General features: G+C 47.4%; 1 protein-coding gene across 3 annotated transcripts in view; it reads left to right on the top strand.

The window, feature by feature from the left end:
* MYO5B (myosin VB) overlaps positions 1–22,222 on the top strand; it is a 142,426-nt gene that overhangs the window by 39,543 nt on the left and 80,661 nt on the right. For all 3 annotated transcript variants that reach the window (XM_014257028.2, XM_088054098.1, XM_088054097.1), the window contains exons 5-10: positions 6,620–6,776; positions 8,696–8,839; positions 10,251–10,332; positions 13,893–14,000; positions 15,969–16,078; positions 17,654–17,919. In XM_014257028.2, coding sequence (XP_014112503.2) covers positions 6,620–6,776; positions 8,696–8,839; positions 10,251–10,332; positions 13,893–14,000; positions 15,969–16,078; positions 17,654–17,919 — 867 coding nt within the window. The remainder of the gene's footprint in view (positions 1–6,619; positions 6,777–8,695; positions 8,840–10,250; positions 10,333–13,892; positions 14,001–15,968; positions 16,079–17,653; positions 17,920–22,222) is intronic.

The following is a 22,222-nucleotide window of genomic DNA, read 5'->3' as shown; positions in this document are numbered from 1 at the left end:
ACCCAGAGGTGTGAGAGCAAATGGGCTGTGTAAGGTGGATCCTGGGGAAAGCATCGCCCCAGTACTCCTCAGAGTGGAATATGTCCATGACTCCTCAGTCATGGAATATGTCAGGCTGGAAGGGATCCATCAGGACAGCCAAGTCCTCCTCTTCGGAATGCAACTCTTTCTTTGTGATCAGAGTGTATTTTGAAGCTCTGATGTGGATGTAGACTGTTGGTAAAAACATTGTTATTTTCCCCCACTGGTATGTGCCACTGTATCAAGAGTTATCCCTATAAAAAAAGAAATTATCCATGTTAAATTGAGTTTTCTGTGTAAAAAACAGAAGGACCAAAAAAAGGTTGTATAGGTTGTGTAAAAATAATATAAATATATTAAATATGTATATAAAATCCATATATATATAAAATCCATTCAATTTATGAAAGATACGGTGTAAATAATGACCCAAATGAACATGTAGCTTATGAAAATCTGTCCTTGTAGCGCTGCTGGCTTCTGCAGCTGCAGCATGGAATGTGCATTTGCAGCTGATTATTTGAGAATGCAAACAGAAAACAAGTCCTTAAACATTCTTGTTCAAGTGGATGAAAAATCTCTTCTTGGGTTTCTCTGAGGGAAAAGTGTAACTGCCCCTAAGTTGTGGCTTTCTGTTTGCCTTGAGTGACAATGCCAGGGATTCTAAAAACCCAAATTAAATAAATATAAAAATAAATAAACAAAATAATAGATAAAATAAATAAAAGAAGCTGCTGCCACTCTCAACAGTGATGCTGCTCCAAATTCCAGTAATCCCACAGAAATGGGAACAACTCCTGGCTTCAGACACCATTCCAGAGATGTTTTTTCTTTGTTACAACGCCACAACACTGATTTTTACCTCTGGAGTGCAACTTCTGTTTGTTCATTTGAAAGTAGACTTGTACTGCCTCAGTTTTTCATCACTGTCATTAACACTTGCAGAATGCAATCCAGTGGTAATTAAATTAATGCACTTTCTATATTTCTAACAACACAGTGCAGTAGCTATGCTCATTCTTAGCCTTTGTAGCACTGTCAATCGAAAAATGCATCGGGGCTTTTGTGGGTGTTCTCACTGTGGTCAGGCTCAATTCAAACTGCAGTACTTAAAGGATTTTTAATCTTCAGATTGCTTTATGAACACTAATCCTCCAAGCAACCTTAAAGAAGTAGGTTAAATATGATTTCCATGGTGGAGAGACTTACTGACTTGTTCCACCACACAGAGAATTAGTGTCAGATCTGGGATTAAAGTGAGTGACCCCTGACAATTATTCACAGGGTCTGCCTTCATTTATTCCAGATCCTTTTCCCTCTTGGAGAAGCTGTGTTTTTAGTGCAGCTGGTTTTGTTCCCGCTGCAGAGGCCAGAATGAAGTTGTGCAGTTAAGCTGCTTGTGCCAATGGCGATTTTCTGAAGGGATGACTATGGAAACAAATCCTAGATGTTCCAGGTCCCTCCCCATGGGTTTGGATTACTGCTTTAAAGAAAGCTGTCTTTGGAAAAAATCTGACTGGTATATGTCTGGCAAAGATTTGGGGTATAAATTTCTTCAAATACTATTTTCAAGCAGTGTTGCTGAAGGCTGAGGATGTAAATATCTGCGCTGAGGTGTCCCCTGTCTCCTCCGTCTCAGCCAGAGGGGTGATGAGAACCATCCCTGCATTCAAACCCTTTTTTATTGCAGTGGCTTTTTCTGAAGTGAAGGTTTTTCAGGGGCGTTCTGCCCTGGCTTAGATAAAGTGATGGGAGCTGCACGTGGAAAGACGGAGCAGTGCCACACCTCTGATTGCTCTGATGCAGTGGAGAGCTGTGTCCAGCTGGGCAGCTTGGGGTGTGGATGCTTCTCCACACCTTTCCCAGGCTGTTTGGAGGCTCCTCTGAGGGCAGCAGTGTGAAGGGCTGACTGCTGACTGCTTAAACAGGCAGGGAAATGTATTCCCTTGATGTGAAGGCTGGTAATTAGCAGCCAGTGTTAATCAGCAAAGGAATCTGAAGTTCCCTTTCTCTTCACAGCCAACTGACCTTTGTTTGCCTTGGACAGCACCTTTAGATGTTGCCTTTAAAAAATGGTATCTATTAGACTTTTAGAGTATACATAAAGAAGGAATTTTTACAGGTTGCCCAGAGCAGCTGCCTCATCCTTGGAAGTGTCCAAGGCTGAGTTGGACGGGGCTTGGAGCAAACTGGGATAGTGGAAGGTGTCCTTGTTCATGGCCTTTACTAGATGGCCTTTAAAGGTCCTTCTGAAGCCTAGCAATTAAATTATTCCATTTCTCACGTGTTGTAAAAGCACCAATGACTCCCCCTTAGTTTTGCTGGGCTGGGGACAGCACCCATCTCTCACTGTGTGTGGTCTTGAGGGGCACTGCTCTTAACATGGCAAGTACCTGCAGAAAGGTATGTTACCCCCTCCAAAGCACCTCTGTTGCCTCTTGCATTGAAGAAACCGTTCTGGATCTTGTTCTGGTTGGACTTCTGCTCCTTGATGGCTCTCAGCCTCTCGGATAGGCAGTGGCTGTAGCCCAGCTGGTGGTGTTGGTTTTCCAGCCTGAGCATCGTGTGAGCTGTGTGCCACAGGGAGAGAGGAGCCCTGATGCACTTTGTGGCAGCATACAGGAGCTGTGGTGGCAGCCCTGAGGTGCACAGGAGCCCCCCCAGCCCCAGGAGGAGATGGGGCAGCACTGCCACACTGCAGTAGAGGCAGGTTTCACCCATAAACACTTCACTTTATCCAGGCTCTTTTCAATAGTAGTTTTCTCCTGTGCTGGCACTGCCAAAATGGAATGTACTTTAAGCAGCCGTGTTGCACACTGTGCCTCCATGGTGGCCAAACATTTCAGTGTTTTTTGTTCCACACTGAACACAAACACCTCCTGCCTGGCTTTAACCATTTCTGCCGCCTGAGCATCCTGTTTGCTGCCAGCTCCTCCACAAAGCTCATCGATCTTCCCCTGCTGGCACCAGCAGTTGGTTAACTTGTACAATGAAGGGAAAGGCTCTGCAGCCTTTATTCCTGAAGGCTTTTATTCCTGAGGTTGGAAAATGAATGTCTGAACATTCATTATCCACCAAAAAAAAGCCCCAGAAGAGATATATTACTGCAATTGCAGGAGGTTGAGTGGCCTGCTAAGAGCAACTTTCTTTTCATTTCATGTTATTGATATAATCCAAAAGTTTTTTTGTGCCACAGAGAGCTCACCTGGCCCATTTCATATTGCAGCACGTCAGCCATTATGGCAAATTCTTGAGGAACTCTGGAAAAATGGGACCTGGCAGAGTGGCTACAGTAGTAGTAAACTGTGTTGGCCATAGTTTTGTCACTAGGCTCAGTGTCTTTTGGCAAATGTCTGTTTAAAAAGTGACAAGCCAGAGGGGAGGGAAAAAGCACTCAGAACGCCACTTAAAGGCATTTTGGTGATGGGATCTGAAGCCCAGGGGATCTGTGGGTCTGGGCTGGTCCTTAGGGCTGAGCTCTCAGGTGGGCTGGTCTCTGCCTTCCCCAGTCTGGCCCACCCCAGTAGCTGGTAATAGAGAAGTTATGAAGGAGGTCAGAATTGGTAACAAGAACTCAAAGTTGTGAATCTTAAATAGATGAATAATGGGTTACCAACTACTACCTTGCAGCAGCGTTGTCTGGGTGCCAAGTAATGCATCTTGGAGATTTTGGCATCATTTAGCTGAAGACTCACTCCCAGACTGGTGGAGCTTTTATGGCTTTAAGAGAAAAGCATCAGGGAAATGTTATCTAAAATGTGCCACTTGGGCCATACCTGTCATGAAGAGTAGGATGGAAAACAGTAATTCTGAGGTTTTAGGTTTTTTACACTTTTAGGCAAGTGTAGCTCTAAGCCATGCCAGCTTTGCATTTGTAAACTCCTTTTGCAGGGATTTTGGTGGTCACCTCTCCCTTCTGCTTCTCCCTCATCTCTGACCAAGGACAGCCTGTTCATCCACCCTTGCAGCCCATGCCAAAGCCTCTGCCCCTTTCTTGGCAGCTGACAGGAATTTTGTCTGTTGGATCCTGCTGATGGCCAGTGTGGGATTTCACTGATGGAGCAGGAGGTTGTGCACGGGTCACTGAACCGTGGATCCACTAAGGATCTAAGACCAAGTCCAGATGTCAGCCAGCACCACCAGCATGTTCACCATCACCATGTCCTCAAGTGCCACATCCACACTTTGTTTGAACACTTCCAGGCATGGGGACTCCATCACTTCCCAGCAGCATGTGCTACCCGGCAGCATGCACCCGGAAGAAATTTTTCCAGATATCCAGTCTAAGCCTTCCCTGGCAGAGCTTGAGGCCATTTCCTCTCTTCCTTTCACTTTTTCCCTGGAAGGAGGGACTGGCAACCCACCTCACTGAGGATGGTCAAAGCATGGTGGGGAGTTTCAATGAGAGTTCAGTCAGAAGCAAACCACTACCAGGAACTGCTGCTGTGGGTTCATCCAGCTCCCTTCTGGGGCTGGGTCTGAGTTTCCCTTCCCCTCTGTGGAGCTGGCACTGTTTTTCCCCTGCTGGCTGCCCATGCCTGGTGGCTCGTGCTGCCAGGAGAGGTTTGTTGCACACCTGTGGAAGTCCGAAGGTGTGAGACTGCACATTGGCAGCCCCGTACCTGGATGCTGCCAGCTGGCTGTGGGAGAGCCTGGGTGGCTTTGCCAAGGCCTGCTGAGGGCACCACGCTGTGACTTAGCAAGAGCAGGCTGTCCCCACCCGGGATGAGTCACTGGGAGCAGGGGCTCTGGGATGCTGGCTGCCTGGCCGAGGGCGTGCTCCACTCACAGCCCATGTTTCTGCACCGCTGACGGATTGCTGGGGTGTTGGAGGCTCCTCTTTCCTTCTTGTTGGTTGGTACCCAGGAGAACTAGCTGGCTGGGGGATGGATTAAGATACACTTTGTGAACTGGTGTCTGAAAAATAGAGGGAGCTGGAAATTATCTTGTCAGTCTGCTGCTGCTGAAAGCATCTCAAAGTCATGGTTTACACCAAAACGTTACACGTGACTTGGCTGAGTTTTTTTTTCTCAAACCAATTACCTTGAGCCTAGAAGGAATTAAGATGTCTGTGCTTGACAGTGCAGGGAAGTAATGGTGTGGTGTGTCTGTCAGAAGTGAAAAAGAGGTGTATGGCAATCATTTAGCCTCTGTCCTCATCTGGTATAAACTTGAACTGAATATCTTAAATTGAAATGTGTTTTGATGCTGTTTCCTGATGTCAAGAGAACTGAAAGGTATAAATTTATTGTTGTTCTTGTGTATGGGATTTTCTGTGCCTGCTTTCAGCTGTGATTCATGAAAGCCAGGGCAGAGTCTGGGAAGCTTAAGCTGATCTTACTTAAAAACACACTCAATTACATCCTTACAGCTTACCCAAGAGCTTGGGTATATTGGGAGCTTATAGCAAATCCTGAAGTGAAAACTCTGCCCTTCCCAAAGTCTGCAGCCAAATTGCAGAGGTGCTGGGTTTGCTGTGTGCTGATGATGCCCCAGGGAGTGAATCCCTCTGCAGCAGAGGCGCCTGGCCCTGGAGCCAGCAAATCTTTGGGATGGTTCTAAATTGAAAATGTAGTTCAATTTGGAGCTCCTCTTACTGCCTTGGCCCTTTCTTTGCCTTGCAGCTCAAGCATGCTAAAGAGATTAATTATTGGGATGTATCTGGTGGGTACCATGCTGGGAAGAACCGGCTATTTCATGGTGACTTGTGCAACGGGTTTTGTGTGAATGATTAATTTAGCAAGTGAAAAAAGGCATTTGGAAGAGTTTGTGCCCTGTGCAAGGCTCAAGAGCTGCATAAGATGGTGCTCCCTCAGCTTCTCCATGCAAAGTCCTGTGCCCCAGAGGCACCTGGTGAAGTACCTCTGCATTTCAGATCAGTCACAGGATTTAGGGATGAGTTGCTGGTGTGAGGAGTCTGGTGTCAGATGTGCTTTGTGTTGTTGTTGTCAAAGTTCTAACCAGATGTTGGGAGTTGTGTGAAAATACTGATACTCATATAATTGCGTAGAGAACCAAGTGGCTTCTTCTGTCTCACAGTTTTAGGATGCTTGATTTTGCAATTCCAGTGTTTTTAACGTGTTTTGAGTGTAGAGGAATCTTTTAAAAGCAAGTGTCACGAGTCGACCATGTTTTAATGAGCAAAAAATCAAATGCTTGGGTGAAGGAGCTGGGGGAGGAAATGAAATACACAGTATTAGGAGCTGATACTCAGCCAGTGCCTTTAATAGTCCAGACAAACGTCCAGCAGCAGAGGTTGGGTGTTGCTGTTGGTAAGAAATGGGCTTCCGAGAGTCTCAGGATGAAGGAGGCAGCGAGGCTTCATGCAGGGCTCAGAGCTCACTGAGTTCACTCTGCAGTCCTCTGGAGATGTTCTGGAGATGTTGAGTGTCCTTCATGTCTCCTCTGGGAAGTGTCATGGTTGTGTGTTATTATTCACGGTTACTTTCCTAGTCCAGAAGAAATCCCGTGTTCGTAACGCGGCTGGCAGCAGGGTGGGGGACCAGTGACACGGGAAGAGGGTGCAAACAGCTGACAGGAAAATGGATTAGCTTAGAGAAGTTTAGGTTTTATTAACTTTGCTGCTTTGGCTCGCCAGGGATGAGAAGAACCAGTCCATCATCGTGAGCGGGGAGTCGGGGGCGGGCAAGACGGTCTCCGCCAAATACGCCATGCGCTTCTTCGCCACCGTCGGGGGCTCCGCCAGCGAGACCAACATCGAAGCCAAAGTCCTGGCCTCCAGCCCCATCATGGAGGTAAAAGCTGCTCCTTTTCCTTTGTCCTGCTTGCACTGATCACTCTGCCTCTCCATAAGTCACAAGTACAGTGAGAACCCCTGGGGATTTGCGAGACAGGTCTGATTTACAGCATAGCAGCACCCTGGAGCTGGACTGAAATGCAGAAATTCACCAACAGCCTCCATTTAGACCTGCATTTGATGGTGTTAAAGCTGAGCTTGAGTATCCCCAGCACATCTCCAGGAGCTGGGCTTTGACAGGGCTCCAGAGTGGAGAGCCCAAGCAGTGCAGATGTTTTAACCAGAAATAATAACCACTGTTAGTGTTTTATTATCCTCTTCTTCCTCCTTTGTCACTGCATGGTGCCCCCTAATCTCCTTCTTTTGTTGTACAAAGATGGAATAGAAAAAAAAAAGAAGAGACCAATCTATTTGAGGTACTCAAATTCATTTTTATTGTTGTTAGTTTTCTGTGGGTATCAATCACCTATTGGCCTCTTCCCCTAGGCAACAGCAACAGGACAAAAGGACATAGTCTTAAGCTGTGCCAGGGGAGGTTTAGGCTGGACATGAGAAGGAATTTCCCCGTGGAAAGGATGGAAGGGGCTGTCCAGGGAGGTTTGGACATCCCTGGAGGTGTCCAGGGACCACCTGGACATGGCACTCAGTGCCCTGGGCTGGGTGACAAGGCATCAGGCACAAGTTGAGCTCGATGGGCTGGGAGGGATTTTCCAACCTGATTTGTCAGTGATGGGGGAATAACAAGTCTCACTATAGAGAAATCCTTGCTCTGAAGGAAAATAATTCTTCTTCTAAATACAAAAGAAAGGGGAAAAGCAGATTTGTTTCCTTTTACTGAAGCCAGACACTGAAAATAAATGTCTGAATAATAAATTCTGTGTAATAAATGTCTAAACCCCATTTTCCAAACAGATTTTGGGGTCATGAAGTGCCTTCAGTTGATCTGGGCTTTTCCAAAGTCCACAGAGCACTTCAGCCTCAGCTGACTTTCTTTCCAAGGCGGGAGCCCAGCAGTGCTGCTTTAGTGGTGTTGTCCTGTGCTTAACCTTAGGCTTGGCTCAGCCTTCAGGGAGGCTTCCCATCACGCTGCCTCGTGCCAAATTGTCTGATGGACAGGGAGGGGGTGGCTGGTCCAGGGTGGGACACCCTGCTGCGGTGTCCAAACCAGTGGTGGTGCAGGTGAGGAGCAGTAAGAAAAGCCAGCAGCTGTGTGGGGAAAACTGGCTGGTTTTCTGGGGGTTTGCTCCTGGCAACCCTGCTAGTTTACTCCTTTCCTCACCCATCTCCCTTGCCTCTGTGAAATGCAGCTGCGATAACAGGGGGCACTTAAAACCATCCAAGAAAAGAAATTGATTGTGCACACTATTCTTCTAGATGACCCCAGAATTTTATTGCTCTAATTTCCCTGCCTGTGTTCAGTTCTGGCTGTAATTTCTAAGTGCTGAGGCCAGGCAACCTGCCTGTCTTTATTGGAAATTGATGAGAACATTGCCTATGCAGAAAAAAACATAAAAGAAAACTGCCTGGTTTGCAGAAAAACCTGAGTTAAATGGGCTTGTGGAGGAAGCAGGCCTGTCCAGGGAAGCTGCTGGTGGTGACTCTGAGCAGAGGTGGGGGCATCCTGTAAGGTGGGACATGAATGTTGAGGATTTTGTGGATGTAGATGATTTAATTCCTGTACAAATACTCGTTGCTGTTTGTATGCATTTTTCTTCCATAAAAACCCTGGAGGCACTGCATTTTCAGTGAAGAGTCCTCCCCAAAGTCACAATGTTCCTCTGCATCCTGCATCTGGGAAGGGGTTTTCCTCAAATCTTCCAGCCACTGTTTATGTAACACTGATTGCAAATCGAAGTGTTTAAAAAAATTAAGAAACTCAATTAAAAATTTATGTTTAATTTTGTTTGTTTTATGCAGGCCATTGGAAATGCTAAAACAACAAGGAATGACAACAGCAGCCGCTTTGGGAAATACATTCAGATTGGCTTTGATAAAAGGTACCACATCATTGGTGCCAACATGAGGACGTATCTACTGGAAAAATCTCGGGTTGTATTTCAGGTGAGGAGTTGTGGGGCTTTTTTTCCTTTTTTTCTTTTGGGTGCTGTATTCCAGGAGTTCAATGGTCTGGATCTTTGGATTTTTAAAAAAAAAAAAAAAAAAATCTGTTTACAAGTAGAACCACAGAATTGTTTAGGTTGGAAGTGACCTTTAAGACCATCAAATCCAACTGTCCCCCCAGCACTGCCATACCCATTATAGAATCATCATCTTGGAACGGTTTGGGTTGGAAGGACATTAAAGATCACCTCATTCCACTCCCTGCCATGGCAGGGACACCTTCCAGTGTGCCAGGCTGCTCCAAGCCCTGTCCAGCCTGGCCTTGGACACTGCAGGGATCCAGGGGCAGCCCCAGCTGCTCTGGGCACCCTGTGCCAGGGCCTGCCCACCCTCCCAGCCAGCAATTCCTTCCCAATATATAACCTAAATCTACTCTTTCTGTCAACGGGAAGCCATTGCTCCTTGTCCTGTCCCTCCATGCCCTTGTACAAAGTCCCTCTCCACCTTCCCTGTGATCGTGTCCCCAAGTGCCACATCCACACAGCTTTCAAACCCCTCCAGTGCTGGGGACCCCACCACTGCCCTGGGCAGCTGGGCCAGGGCTGGACAGCCCTTTCCATGGAGGAATTATTCCTAATATCCAGCCTAAAGGTTTAGATGTCCCCTGGGACATCTTGAGGCTGTTCCCTCTTGTCTTGTTGCTGTCTCAGTGCACACAGCTTCCAGATGTGTCTTTTGGACTCAGTCTTGGAGTTCTTTATGATTCCAGCCTGATGACCCTTGTCCTGGGCTAAGGTGTACCTGGGAGACTTGTTAGATAAAGAGCCAGGGAGAACAACTTGCAGGCAACAGCGTTCAGTTTTGAGCAGAAAGAAAGGGCAGGAGAGGGGCTGAGAGGGCTGATGTCTCTGCCACAGCACATCCCTTGGGTTTCTTGAGCAAGCTCAGGAGAGGCTTTCTTCGTTTCTGCTTGGGATGTAGATCAGAAACTGCTGCAAAAATTTTGTCCTTGCACAAAAGAAGAGTAGCCCAAATACAAAAAATCCTAAAAAACGGGCAACTTCGAGAAGCCACAGAAAGTAAACCCCCTTCTTTTATATTACTGTGTGTTTGCAAGTCAGTGCTTGGTGCTTCATTTAGCCTGGTTATTGCAGAGGGGGATAAGATGTGGAAGGTAATACAGAATTATTTACTTTCTTTGCCAGATGGGCAACGTGTGTTGGTCAGGCTGGGCACCTCCTTCCTCCCAGGTGGCAAGGAAAGCGTCCTTGTGCTGGTTTCACTGGTGGGGTCTCGATGGTGGGAAGCAGGGGTGGGAGCAGGGTGGCCCTGGGCTCAGGGGGCACCAGTGTGAGGTGGGAGCACTGCTGTGGCCTCTCCGTGCCTCTGGTAACTCAGCGTTTCCCCACAGGCAGAGGACGAGCGCAACTACCACATCTTCTACCAGCTCTGTGCCTCCTCAAGCCTTCCAGAATTCAAAGACCTTGGACTCAGTAAGTGCTGGCACATCCCTGTGCTCTGCTGGCTGCTGCCTGGGGCACAGGAGAAGTGGTGGGGTCAGAAATGTGGGTCACTGGTGAGGCCCCGTGTGCCTGGGCAGTGGGAGAAGGGGAGGGAGATGAGGTTGGAGGGCTTCTGCTGCTGGGTGGAGCACAGGCTGGCTCACCCTGTCACCAGGGATGTGGCAACTTGGTGAGGGTGGGCAGGCCCTGGCACAAGGTACCCAGAGCAGCTGTGGCTGCCCCTGGATCCCTGCAGTGCCTGGGGCTTGAAGCAACCCGGGCTAGTGGAAGGTGTCCCTTTAAGGTCCCTTCCAACCCAAACCATTTTGTGATTCCGTGGTTTTGTAAAAAATTGGCAGCAGGGCTGCAGTGAAACTACATTGCTGTGGTATATGCCAGCTGATGCAGGGAGAGCATGTGTTAATATTGTACCAACCTTGCATGAGGTGTGTAGTTTAAATTGAATGTGAGTGTGGGCTGATCTGGACAGTGTTTCGGCAGGAGTGGTTGTGTCCTTTGATTTCATTATGCTTCTTTTTTTTTAAAATGGCTTTTTTTATTTTTTTTTTAAATGGCTAGCTCCTGGAATGGGTTGGGTTTTCCTGCCGGGATTTGCAGCTAAACCTCTATAGAACACCTAATTCAGAGGATTTACATTTGCAGCAGGTGGTGCAGGGATGAATTTTAATTGTTATTTTATCTTGAATATTTGCTGTTGCTTAGAGAGAGAAGCAGGGTTTAAACCAGGCTTTTTACCTACTTTGAATAGTGAGCAAGGCAGGTTCTGATCCCAGCACAGGGTCTTGCAGAGGTTGCCACCCACACTGCGATGGGATGGCAGATGAGGAGAGGGGCCTTCGGTTTCTGGGTAATTCTGAGCTTGTCTGAATGACCTTTTGGGTCGCTGTAGGCATGCTGCCCACACAGAGCACATCATGTGGACCATTTTCAAGAGTTTATGCCATGCTGATGTGCTTCATTTTTAAAAACGTACCCTGGGTAACGATGATGTCTGCTGGCATCTTAAAATTCAGACACAACTTATTTCAGCTCCATCTGGGAGATGAGTTGACATGTGAGAGCTCCAGCTGTGAAACCACCGCTCTCTTCTTGGGAACATGTGGATCAGGGGAAATACCAGTCTTACTCATCACAGCTCTCTAAAAGCATCATCTGTGTTTATGGTGACTGGTGGAAGTGGAGGCTGAGAGGCCTTTGCTGTGCTGGCACATCACCCAGGACATGTGTGTGCTGCTGTGACTGTGGCTCTCAACTTCAGCATCTCAGGGATGAATGTGTAATGGCAACAGCTGGCAGTGCAGGAGGAGTGGGTGCCAGAGCCACTAGCCTGCAAGGAAGCCTTCTTTGGGTCATTTCTAATCAAAATTTGTTGTCAGAGCCTGTCAGTCTCCAGCTGCTCTCTGTGGCGCTTTGCATTTTCTGTGTCACAGCATGCACCGATGTCCAGTGGGTATTGGAAAAGAAGCAGTTCCTTCCAAAGGTGAAGGTGTGTGTCCTTGGTGTCTCCTGCCCTCTCACCTTGCAGTAGCTGAAAAATGCCTCCCCAGAGTGTTTTGGGGGCTGTCAGATGTGGGGCTGCTGACAGGCTGGGTGGGGACAGGGATGTGGGTCCGTGAGCTGCTCCTGTCAGTGTGACACCGGCTCAGCCTTGGCCCCTGGGATTGCTGGTGAGTGCAGAGGTGTACAGTCCACTTGTTCTTTTTTCTTTTGAGTGATGTTTTTCATTTCCAGCTTTGTCTTGGATTTACTGGCTTGCTTGAAGGTGACTAGTCAGAACTCAGATTTATTTCCTCGTGTGAGCTGTACTTACCTGTCAATCTTGTCTTCCCAAGGCTTATACAAAACAAGAGGTGTCTTGATGTGAAAATACACTTTTTATTACTCATGGAGGAGGATGTATATTTTTCCATCTGTAAAACAGGAGCTATTGCTTCTCTGGGTCTTGCACATACAAAGAATTGTTATTACTTCCTTTTATGTTGCAAGATTCTGGAAAACAAAAAGTCTCTAAACATGCATGAGCACAGCAGAGCAAACCAGTGTTGACTTCAGTCAGAGTGATCCTAAAGGCTTAATTTTAAACTAGAAAGTAAATATTTGACTTTAAATGGTGATGTGCAATGCAAGTGCCTTTTGAAGTGTGGTGTCTAGCTTAATGATGCCTGGGCAGTGGTGCAAGGCAGGAACGTGCTTTATTTGTTTGCAATGAATCAAAGGGCTTGCATGTTTGTTAAAATAATTAGAGATCTCAAAATGCAGGGATTGGAGTCAGTTAAACCAGGAATGACTTGAGGCAGAAACAGATCCCAGTGTGAATGTTTAAAATCGAGAGCTGATATCCTGGTCCCATTGGCCAGCACCAGCCCTGGCTGCATCTTGCAGGACGATGTGCAGCAGCATCAAGCTGTGAGTGGGATGTGCTCCTGTTGTGCTGGGGGACCAGCAGGGACCTTGTCTGCCTGACCCCAATCAGCATTTTCTGCCCCTTGTTCCTGGTGCTCTGGCAATCAGTGAAATTACCTAAATCTCTGGGTCTCAGGGCTTTGTATGCCAAAAAGAATTAAATGTTTCTCTTTAGAGCCTGAAAGTACAGCTAATGCAGAAGCCTGTGGGAGGCTTGGGAAGGGATGGGGAGCTTCTGGTAGCAATTTGAGTCAAGAAAAGTGCATATTGCAATGATTTTAAAGGTTACCACTAGGCTGGCATGGAGCACAGTAGGCTTTTTCTCTATATTCATGATGCTTGGGGAATGTATTTGTGTGTGTTAATGAGTGGGTTTTGGCAAATGACTCCTACTCAGTTCAAATGAGGCTGAGGCTGGTGCTGAGAACTGATTCTGGGTGGGGAGGAGAGGCTGCTCTGGGGACGAGCTCTGGCTCTACCAGGGCTCAGCCAGCAGCCTTGTGCACACATTTTACTGCTCTGGGCCTCATGGGGAGCCTTGTTTTAAGGAGGGGGATTACATGTGCAGCTTTCTTAAGTGGGCACAAATCCTGCAATCTCTTCATGTTTTATTTGCATTGGAAATGCCTCTCAGCCTCCACAGGATTTGTTGGTGTCATCCTGGAGTAACTTTGCTAAAGCACAGATGTTCAAGTGGTGTAATTCAGGCACCGTGAGCCATTCTCCATTCCCTTTCCTCCCAAGGATTAAGGCTTTGTGTAGAAAAGGTGTTAAAATACCTGAATCAGTCACGGATGTGTAAAACAGGATGAGGAATTACTGAAAGTAGTCACCTCAGTATTTGAAATGGTCTTGTCCCATGTGATGGAGCTGTTGCCAGAATCCCAAATACATCTCAGTGCTGCCCTGACTGAGCTTGCTGTGCATGGAGAAGAGGTTTCCTCACTGCAAGAAGCAGCTACAGCCACTCACCAAGTGGCAAAAACTCAATTTCCTGAGCAAACTGGTTCAAAGGGCACAGGTGCCCTTCAGGGGTAGGGGACAGGGAGCATCCCAGTCCACCTTCTGGGGAGTGGCTGCAGGGGGGGAGGACTTCTTGCTGATGTTATTTCTTTCTTGTCTCCTAGCATGTGCCGAAGACTTTTTCTACACTTCTCAGGGAGGTGACACATCCATTGATGGTGTGGATGATGCTGATGACTTTGAGAAGACCAGGCACGCCTTCACCCTGCTCGGTAAGGAGCTGCTCAGCACAAAGCTTGCCCAGCTGAAGTCTCTCACAATTGTTTTCAGTGTTTTGGCTGAATTATGACATCTCTGTTGACCTAGTTGGCTTTACTGTGTTCTTCAGGAGGAGCTACAGAATTGTAGCTGCCCATGAAGCAGCAGTGAGGTGGAGAAGGATGTAGAATTTAAGAGAAGCCTAAACCATTCTGAAGTCAAGGCAGGGCTGCAGTATTGACTTGCTATTTTTTTACCCTGTTTACAGGCAGGAGAAGAGCTATTACTCTGCAGTTCAGTCTGTATTGTGGTTGAGGGTGATGTCACTTCTTGGATCACAGTGTTGTAGCTGATTCCTGGAAGTAATGAGCTGAGTACATCCCTGCTGTGCAGGGCCCACATCTACATGGCAGCTGCAGAGGCTGTGGCTGTGTCCAGCCCCCGTGCTGCCAGCAGGGCTCTTTGAAAGGAAAAACAATCTGGAAGGGAAAACTTGCCCCATTTATTTGTATTTATCTGAAACCGAGTTTATAAATCCTGATCGGTCTCGGCGCCTCTTGGTTCCATTTCACGGGTTGGGAGAGGAGCTCATGGTGTTCAGAGATGCCTGTGAAATCCCCTGACCAGCTGTGCCTGCAGTGAGTGTGGGGACTCACAGCGAGCTGTTTCCCCGAAGTTTGTCCTCTTTGTATTTTAGATGGGCCTCATCTCCTCTTTGGGGTCCTGTCTTCTCCCTGTCTTGTTCAGTGTGTGTGACCTCTGTTAACTACTCAAAAAATATGATTCCTGGATGCTCCAGCCTTGTCCACAGGACTGTAATCCCTAGAGAACTCTCTCCCCATCCCCTTGGCTTGTGTAGTGTCTCTTTGGTTCCCTTCTCTGGCTCCTCAAGCAGCTCCCGTCTCCTTGCTGGTCCCTGGGATGCCCTGTGAGAGCATCTTCCTCTGGGGCCAGTCTGATGATTTTCTGTTCTTCACATGTTCCTCTGTCTCTGCTCTTCCTCATCTTCCTTCAGTGTTTCCCAGCTCTGCATCTGTTCAGGGCCTGGTGAAATTGCTACTGTGGTTTCCAGTCTTGCCTTTTTTGTGTGTAACAAGAAGTTAAATTTGTCTGCAAATCCCCAGTCCTAGCCAGGCTTAACTCCAGCTAAGAGTTCCAAGTAAGAGCAGAGCATTGCTCCTTTCAGTAACCTTGAAACATTTCTCACTGTGCTGATAACAGAAAAGTCCCGAGAGAGAGAGAAAGGGAAGCTCTGGATGATTCAGAAACCAGCAGGTGATGTCTCAGACCTTGGGTGGATAATTAGGACACCAGCCCTGACCACAAAAGGGACACAGAAACCCAGCTGGGACGTTAAAAAAATGCAAGATACTGCAAGCAGGCCATGTGCAGGCTTCTGCTGAGCAAAGCTCCTGCTGGGAATGCCTGCAAATCCTGGGAATTCCTGTAAAGAAAAACAGACAAAGCGATATATATAAATAAAATATGTAAAACAATGATATCTTACACCCCCAGTAAAGACCCACAACATGTAGCTCTTGTTGGGACACTGGGGAGGGTAACACAGAGCTCCCCATCACCTCCCTGGTGACTTGCTGCATCCAGCTGTGCCACCAGTGTGGAGGCATTGTGCAGGGCTTTAATTTTCCTTTCTTTTTGTGGGATGTTGGCAATAAGTTGTAATTTCCGTGCCTGGGTTGTCAGCAGGCTGCGATGAAAGACAAGCAAGTCCTTGTTCTGTGAAAGCTGCAGAGCCCCTGTAACTCTGATCCTGTTTGATCACTGCAACACTCTTGGGTTTGTGTGTATTAAACCCACCTGTGTTAAAATTGAGATTTTATGGTGTATTTTTTGGAAGAAGCCTCATGATTCTGAAAACCAATTGCCTTGGAAGGAAATCAAACACTGCTAGCACCTTCAAATAAACTCAAAACCGTGTTTTGTTTTCCGTTGTGACAATCAGCTATCAATTGTTCCCGCAGGAGTGAAGGAGTCTCATCAGATGACCATTTTTAGGATAATTGCTGCCATTCTGCACCTGGGGAACTTGGAAATCCAAGGGGAACGAGATGGGGAAGCCTGCAGTGTTTCGGTAGGTCACCCTCAGGAGGGGGCACCTGGGGAGCTGGGTGTGCTCAGGAGTCAGGCTGTGTGATGTGTGATCTTCACAGCAGTGTCCTTTGGTAGAAAGCCCTTTTCCTCCTGGTTTTCTTAGCCTTTTTTTTTCGCCATCAAAAGCTCCTCGTTGCTTTGTTTGTTCCAGGAAATAATGCATTATTCCTCCTCTCTGGCCAGCCTGCAAGCAAGATTGTTCAAAAATTGCTTACATCCCTTACATCCCAACCCACCTTTAACTCCTCCTGCTGCCTTGGAGCACCCAGTGCAGGGTCTTGGGGACTTGTGACACTGATGGTGACACCAGCACATGGTGTGATGCTTTACAACCACTTTCCTCCAGGCAAAGCCACGGAGCTGCTGCTTGTAACGTGGCCAAAGGAGCACTGCATAGTAAATTAGCAAAAATAAATAGCACTAAAGATGCCTTAGAGGTGGTTTTTCTCTTTCTGTGTTTGCTCGGAGGTGGGGGAAAGTAAAGCAATTATATGGAAAATACTGTCCTGTAAGTTATCATAGCATCCCAGGCTGGGTCGTTTGTTCCTAATTAAAGTATTAAAAGGGTTCTGCACATGCTTTAGTGTTACCCTTGAGATAATGTGGTCTTCAATGAGTGAGATGCTGGGGGTAATTTACTTGGTATTTGGCAACATGGATATGTGAAAGCCGTCTGCTTCAACAGTGTTGAGTTCTGTTAATGAGGTTCATGTTGTTTTAATTACCTTCAAATGTAATTGCAAGGTATTAAATAAATTCTGGTACAACCTTGACTCTGTGGTCAAAAAGGTATTGAAGCAATAAAACATCCTAGAATTCTTGTAAAATGCACATTTTTGTGCATCCCCAACCCCATCCAGCGTTTCTGAGTACACTTGCCTAACTGGAAACAGTTTACTTTCTATAGATATGTATTATTACACAGAGGAAGGGAAAATTGTTTTCTCATTTTCCAAGAGGCAGTGCCTGCTATCTGACCATAATAGAGACTCAGAACTGCTTTGTCTTAATTTCAGACGGGGGGGGGGGGGGGGGGGGGGAGAAATACATTGCACTAAAGAAAATGAAGTTCACGTTTCATTTCATTAATTGTGCAAAGCTGAAGCCCTTCTGGTAATGCACGATTTGTAACTTTGTTATTCAGGATGGAGTTATTTTGTAAAAGGCAGGGTGTCACGGCATAGCCTAAGCTTTAGTCTGAGGCATAACCAGGGTTGCTCAGGGGGAGAGTGTAGCTGCAGCTCGAGGAGGAATGAGATGGAGAATTCTTTTTTCCCATGGGAATCTGCTCTTTGTGAAAGCTCAAGGATAACCAGAGCAGGGCCAAGATTCGGTCCCACCATCCAGAGCTCTCTGTGAGCTGTCCCACCCTGTCCATGAGGACTAGCACAGCTGCACGGGTGTCCCTGCTCTCCTGTCCCCAGCAGAGACACAGCTTTCCACAGGTTGTGATAAAAAGCTGCCATTCCTTGTGCAGATCCGTGAGCTTGGGTGTTAAAATGCCAGTTTGGGGTGTCACCAGCCTGCTGATTTTGCTTCTGGTCCCCCCTCCCAGAGCGAGGACGAGCACCTGAGCAACTTCTGCGGCCTGCTGGGCGTGGAGCACAGCCAGATGCAGCACTGGCTCTGTCACCGCAAGCTCGTCACCACGGCCGAGACCTACGTGAAGAGCATGTCCCTGCACCAGGTGGTGAACGCCAGGAACGCCCTGGCCAAGCACATCTATGCCCAGCTCTTCAACTGGATCGTGCAGCACATCAACAAGGCCCTGCACACCACTGTGAAGCAGCACTCATTCATCGGCGTGCTCGACATCTATGGGTAGGCACCTCCTCAGGCACTGCTCAATGAGTCCTTTATAATTTGTTTCCCCTTCTTGCAAAGCTCACACTGCTTTGGTTGGTGGCATGTGATGGGAATAATCAGAAAGGAGTACAATAAATGTGGGAATGATAAGAAAGGATCACAAAAAAGTGCTGTGTAGTTTGCAGTTTTGATCCTCCTTCAGAGTGTGCAGCCTTCAGCGCAGAATGGTGCACGTGGGTCTGTGTGAGCGCTGGGTTCTGAGATTTACCTCCCATGCCCTTCCCATCTGGGGTTTCTGTCTCCTGTGCTGTTTAAAACAAAGTAAAGGATGAGCTGGGGTGAAGGTGCTGCTGTGGAGACCAAAGACTGCCTCATCTTGCTGTGGGGTTTCAGGACACTGCTTCATCTGTGAAGCCGCTGCTGCAGGGCCCTGGTGCAGTGAGAGCTTTCAGAGGATCTTGGCAACCTGTGGTGGGGATGTAAGGTGCAAAAAGCTCCAGCAAGGCTTGCAGCTTGCACCCTCAGGGGCAACGAGCCGCTTTAAAATTGTTCTGGGTACCCATTACTGCCCGGTTTGTCCTCCTGGCACTTGGGTGGTGGTAGAAGAGGCATGTGAGAGTTGTCTGAGTTTATTTTAGCTGAAGTGCTGCAAAGAAGCAGAATACAGAATGGAAGAGATTCTCTCAGGGGAAGGAAGGGATTCTCTCAGTTGTGGGGTGGAAAAGCAAAGAGGTCTTGTGGGGTTTGGGTTTTACCCTCCATTTTTTCAACACTTTTTTTTTTTTTTTTGGTGTCTCTGGGCAGCAAGGGCAGGAGAGAAGTCCCAGGTGGTCCATGCTAGGCCAGGTTGGATGGCACTTGGAGGAACCTGGGACAGTGGAAGGTGTCCCTGCATGTGGGGACTGGATGACTTTAAAAGGTCCTTTGCACTCCAAAACTGTTCTGGGATTCTGTGGTTCTCAGTGGGACAGCAGGGGTCTCCTGTTCTCCCTTGACACATTAAGGTGCTGAATGGCTCCTGTTTAGGAGGGGAAGGTGGAATGCACAAGTTGCAGCTGCTCCAGGAACCAGTCCCTAACCCAGGGCAGTTGCTTTGCTGCTCAGTCCCAAATCCTGTGTCCTCTGAAGGTCTATCAGCTCTAGCAGAACCTTCAAGTTCAGAATGAAGTCCTCCCAAAGCAGTTCTGGATCAGAACAAAAAAGCAGCCTGATTTTAGGGCTATAACACCCACACAATTGCTGGAACTGTGTCTTGTTTATAAACCCTCCCACGAGGTTTCTACAGCTGCTGGTGTTTGGGACGTTGGTTTTGACATCTGCTGGAAAGCCACAGCAGCAGAAAGGATGCCAGAAAGTGCTGCAGCACCAGTGCAGCCCCACAGGTTGCTGATCTCCATCAGTAACTGCTGTCATGTGGCCAGGTTTGCAGGAATACTGCTGTCAAGGATGATAACAGTACAGTTCTGTTTGGTTTGGGATTTCACTGGGAAAGCTTGAAGTGATGAGGTTGCTCTCTCTGGTTTGCAAGTTTCTGGGCTCTCTTGGGAAGACCTTAAATATGGCACAGTCTTGTTCAAAGACTGTATGAGACAGAGAAGCTGTTTTCTGTCTCTGTCCCTACAAACAGAATTTTCTGCTGGCTGGAATATGATTAATAAAGCTTTGAGATGGAGCCCTGTGGGTGATGGTGGGTCCATACAGAAAATCGGATGCCTGAGCTAGAGGATCAGACTTTCAGAAATCTGAATGAAAGGAGACTTGAGGATAAGGCTCATGAAAGATTAAGCTGGGCTTGAAAATCTGTTAGTGTGGAAGAAAAAACCTCCTTCAGCCTGCGGTCTGTGCGTCACGTCCAGTGCGTGGGCCAGCAGATGCTTTCACAGGCCTGGTGACACCAGCAGGGCTTTTCACAAGGACCTGCAGGTCCTGCTAAAGAGGCAGATTTGCAGGGGAAGGTGTCCATGCTCTTGGCTGAAGTGCTTGTGAGAGTCAGGTGTCCTAAAATGACCGTAAATCCCTTTCATAAATGGGTATTGCTGTCTAAATGCTGAGTAATTAACAACACGGGGAATATGGATGATGATAGCCTGACTCTGCTGAACTTTAAAAGGGGTTCTCCTAACTCTTGTGTTTTTTGAGTTTTTAATGCATTTTTCTAACGATGAGATTTTTTTTTTTCCCCAAATGGATGTTGTTTTTTCCTTTCCTTTGGGAGAGGGATTGAGCTGGAAAGGCAGGGAGCCCACAGGCAGCTTCACAGCACATCCTTGACACCCTCAAAGCTTCTCTGTCCTGGTTCTCCTAGGGGAGGATTGTCCCTAGGGATGGGATTTCTAGGGGTGGGATCCAAACAGAGGATGCAGAAGCTGTAGGGTTTTTCTTCCAACTTTCTCATGCTCGACCTTGCATCCTCCATTCTCTGTTAGCACTGAGGTGAGAGGGTACAGCACTCAAATTTCTCTATTTATTTCTATATTTCTTTCTGTGTTTATTGAAATGGGGTTATTTGCTGTAGCACTAATGCTGAAGTCAGTCAGAAGAGTAGATCCATGTGGCACTTCTGGACTTGTTGGGGACAGCTTGTTCCCCCTCTTGTTTGCCATGTGAAGTGTGAACACCCAGGCGACCAGCTGTGTGCTGGACTTATTCATGAACTATAAATATTTTAATACAAACCTTGGTGCTGCAGAGGACTTAGGAGAGACCAGCCACACAGCAGAATGGGGAGCAGCAGAAAAACCAAAACACAGCATTCTCCCCTTGAAAATCTACTTACGGGAGCTGTCCCCAAGCTGGATGTGCCTTCCAGGGAGACACAGCAGTGGGATGGAGTGATGAATATTCTTAATTTCCCACCAAATTACAGTGCACTAAAATGAATAGAGACCAAACAGGCACTGTTTTGCTTTCCCCACCAAGGATGCTGCAGTCCCTCTGAGCAGGTAGGGTCTCCTGGTGAGCGCACATGTAGGGCTGGCGACTAATCTGCTTTGTCAATTAGCAAATTGTGCTATTGGAGTCCCTTAATTAGCAACTTTGTGAGATCTCCCTTGGAGCTGGAGTTGTACAGCAGCTCTGCCCCCGCCTGGCCCTCACTGGGAGGGTTCATAAATCACATCTGGTGTCTTGGAAGGGGAGAAGTTTCTACTCCGATTTCTTTTCCTCATGTACTCCTCATTGCCTTTTTCCACCTAGCTCACTGTGCCTCCTCTCCACCTATGTTTTAACTAAATCCTGCCCTGTTGCTGTGGGGAAGCTGGTGTTTCCAAAGAGTCCTGGGATTTCACGTTCCTTGAGTTGCAAGGGCTGGAGGTGCTGATTCGCTCAGCCACGCAACCAAGGTCGAGCAGAGTGGGAGCTCTCCAAGGACACACTTATCACTGAGGGACAGGCCATGTGTTTAATGTAAACATTTGCTGTCCCAGGCACCAGATTCTGTTGCATTAAAGACTGTAAAGCCCAGTTTCTGGGAAGGGAATGGATTAAGCATCCTTTGCTTGGTGCAGGTGGCACCAGCTGCGGGGACAGTGCAGAGGTAAAGCAGTCCTAGGTTTCCTCAAGGACTGTGGGGGTGATAAAAGCACAAAACCAGCTCATTTCTCCCATTCCCCTTTTTCTTTTGCTGTTTGGCATTGCATTTCCCCAGGGACACTGGCATTTTGTGCAATGATGGCATTGTCACCTGGAAGTACCCGGGGAACAACTGCATCACCTCAGGGAGTGGCAGAAGTACTGATTATTTTGAGGAAGAGAGGTTGGAAAGAAAGGGCTTCATTTATTCAGTGTTTAAAGACTGTTCTGCAAGCTCCTACAGTGCCTATTACCCAGACAATTATTTAGTCACATATTTATCATTACAGCATCTTACTCATTGAACACAGGAAGCCTTCCCACTTCTCCCCGTGGTTTAATCCTTACAGTCATGTGTCAAAGACTTTTTTTCCCCTTCCCCCTTCCAACTGTGCCTTAAAAATAGAAATATAAAACACATCATTCCCAGGGGTAACTCAAAATACCCTCTCTGAGTTTTAAGAGCAAGCCTGGCTCCCTGTGCCTGTCCCTGGATGTTGTGTGCTTCAGCCTCAGGGGCTCTGCTGGCTCCCTGCTCCTTACCTGTACTTTGTGTTACTAAAACTGCATATTTTTTTCTTTATAATTGTGACTAAGAAGCTATTTTTGGGCCTGTTTTGGAGCTGATGTGTGTCAGGGCAGGGTAATGTTTTGGTGTGGGGGGCTGTGGAAGTCCTGACGAAGAGGTGGAGCACTGAGTCCAGCGCTGGGGTACCTCTAAGATTTCTGTAAGGAGCGTGGAGTTGGA

The sequence above is a fragment of the Pseudopodoces humilis genome, chromosome 4 (assembly GCF_049639895.1).
Source record: "Pseudopodoces humilis isolate 2021_Gansu_Grassland_sample_001 chromosome 4, ASM4963989v1, whole genome shotgun sequence".
In the NCBI taxonomy this organism is placed as follows: Eukaryota; Metazoa; Chordata; class Aves; order Passeriformes; family Paridae; genus Pseudopodoces; species Pseudopodoces humilis.
The sequence above is the reverse complement of the archived record's forward strand: the minus strand, read 5'-3'. Positions and strand labels throughout refer to the sequence as shown.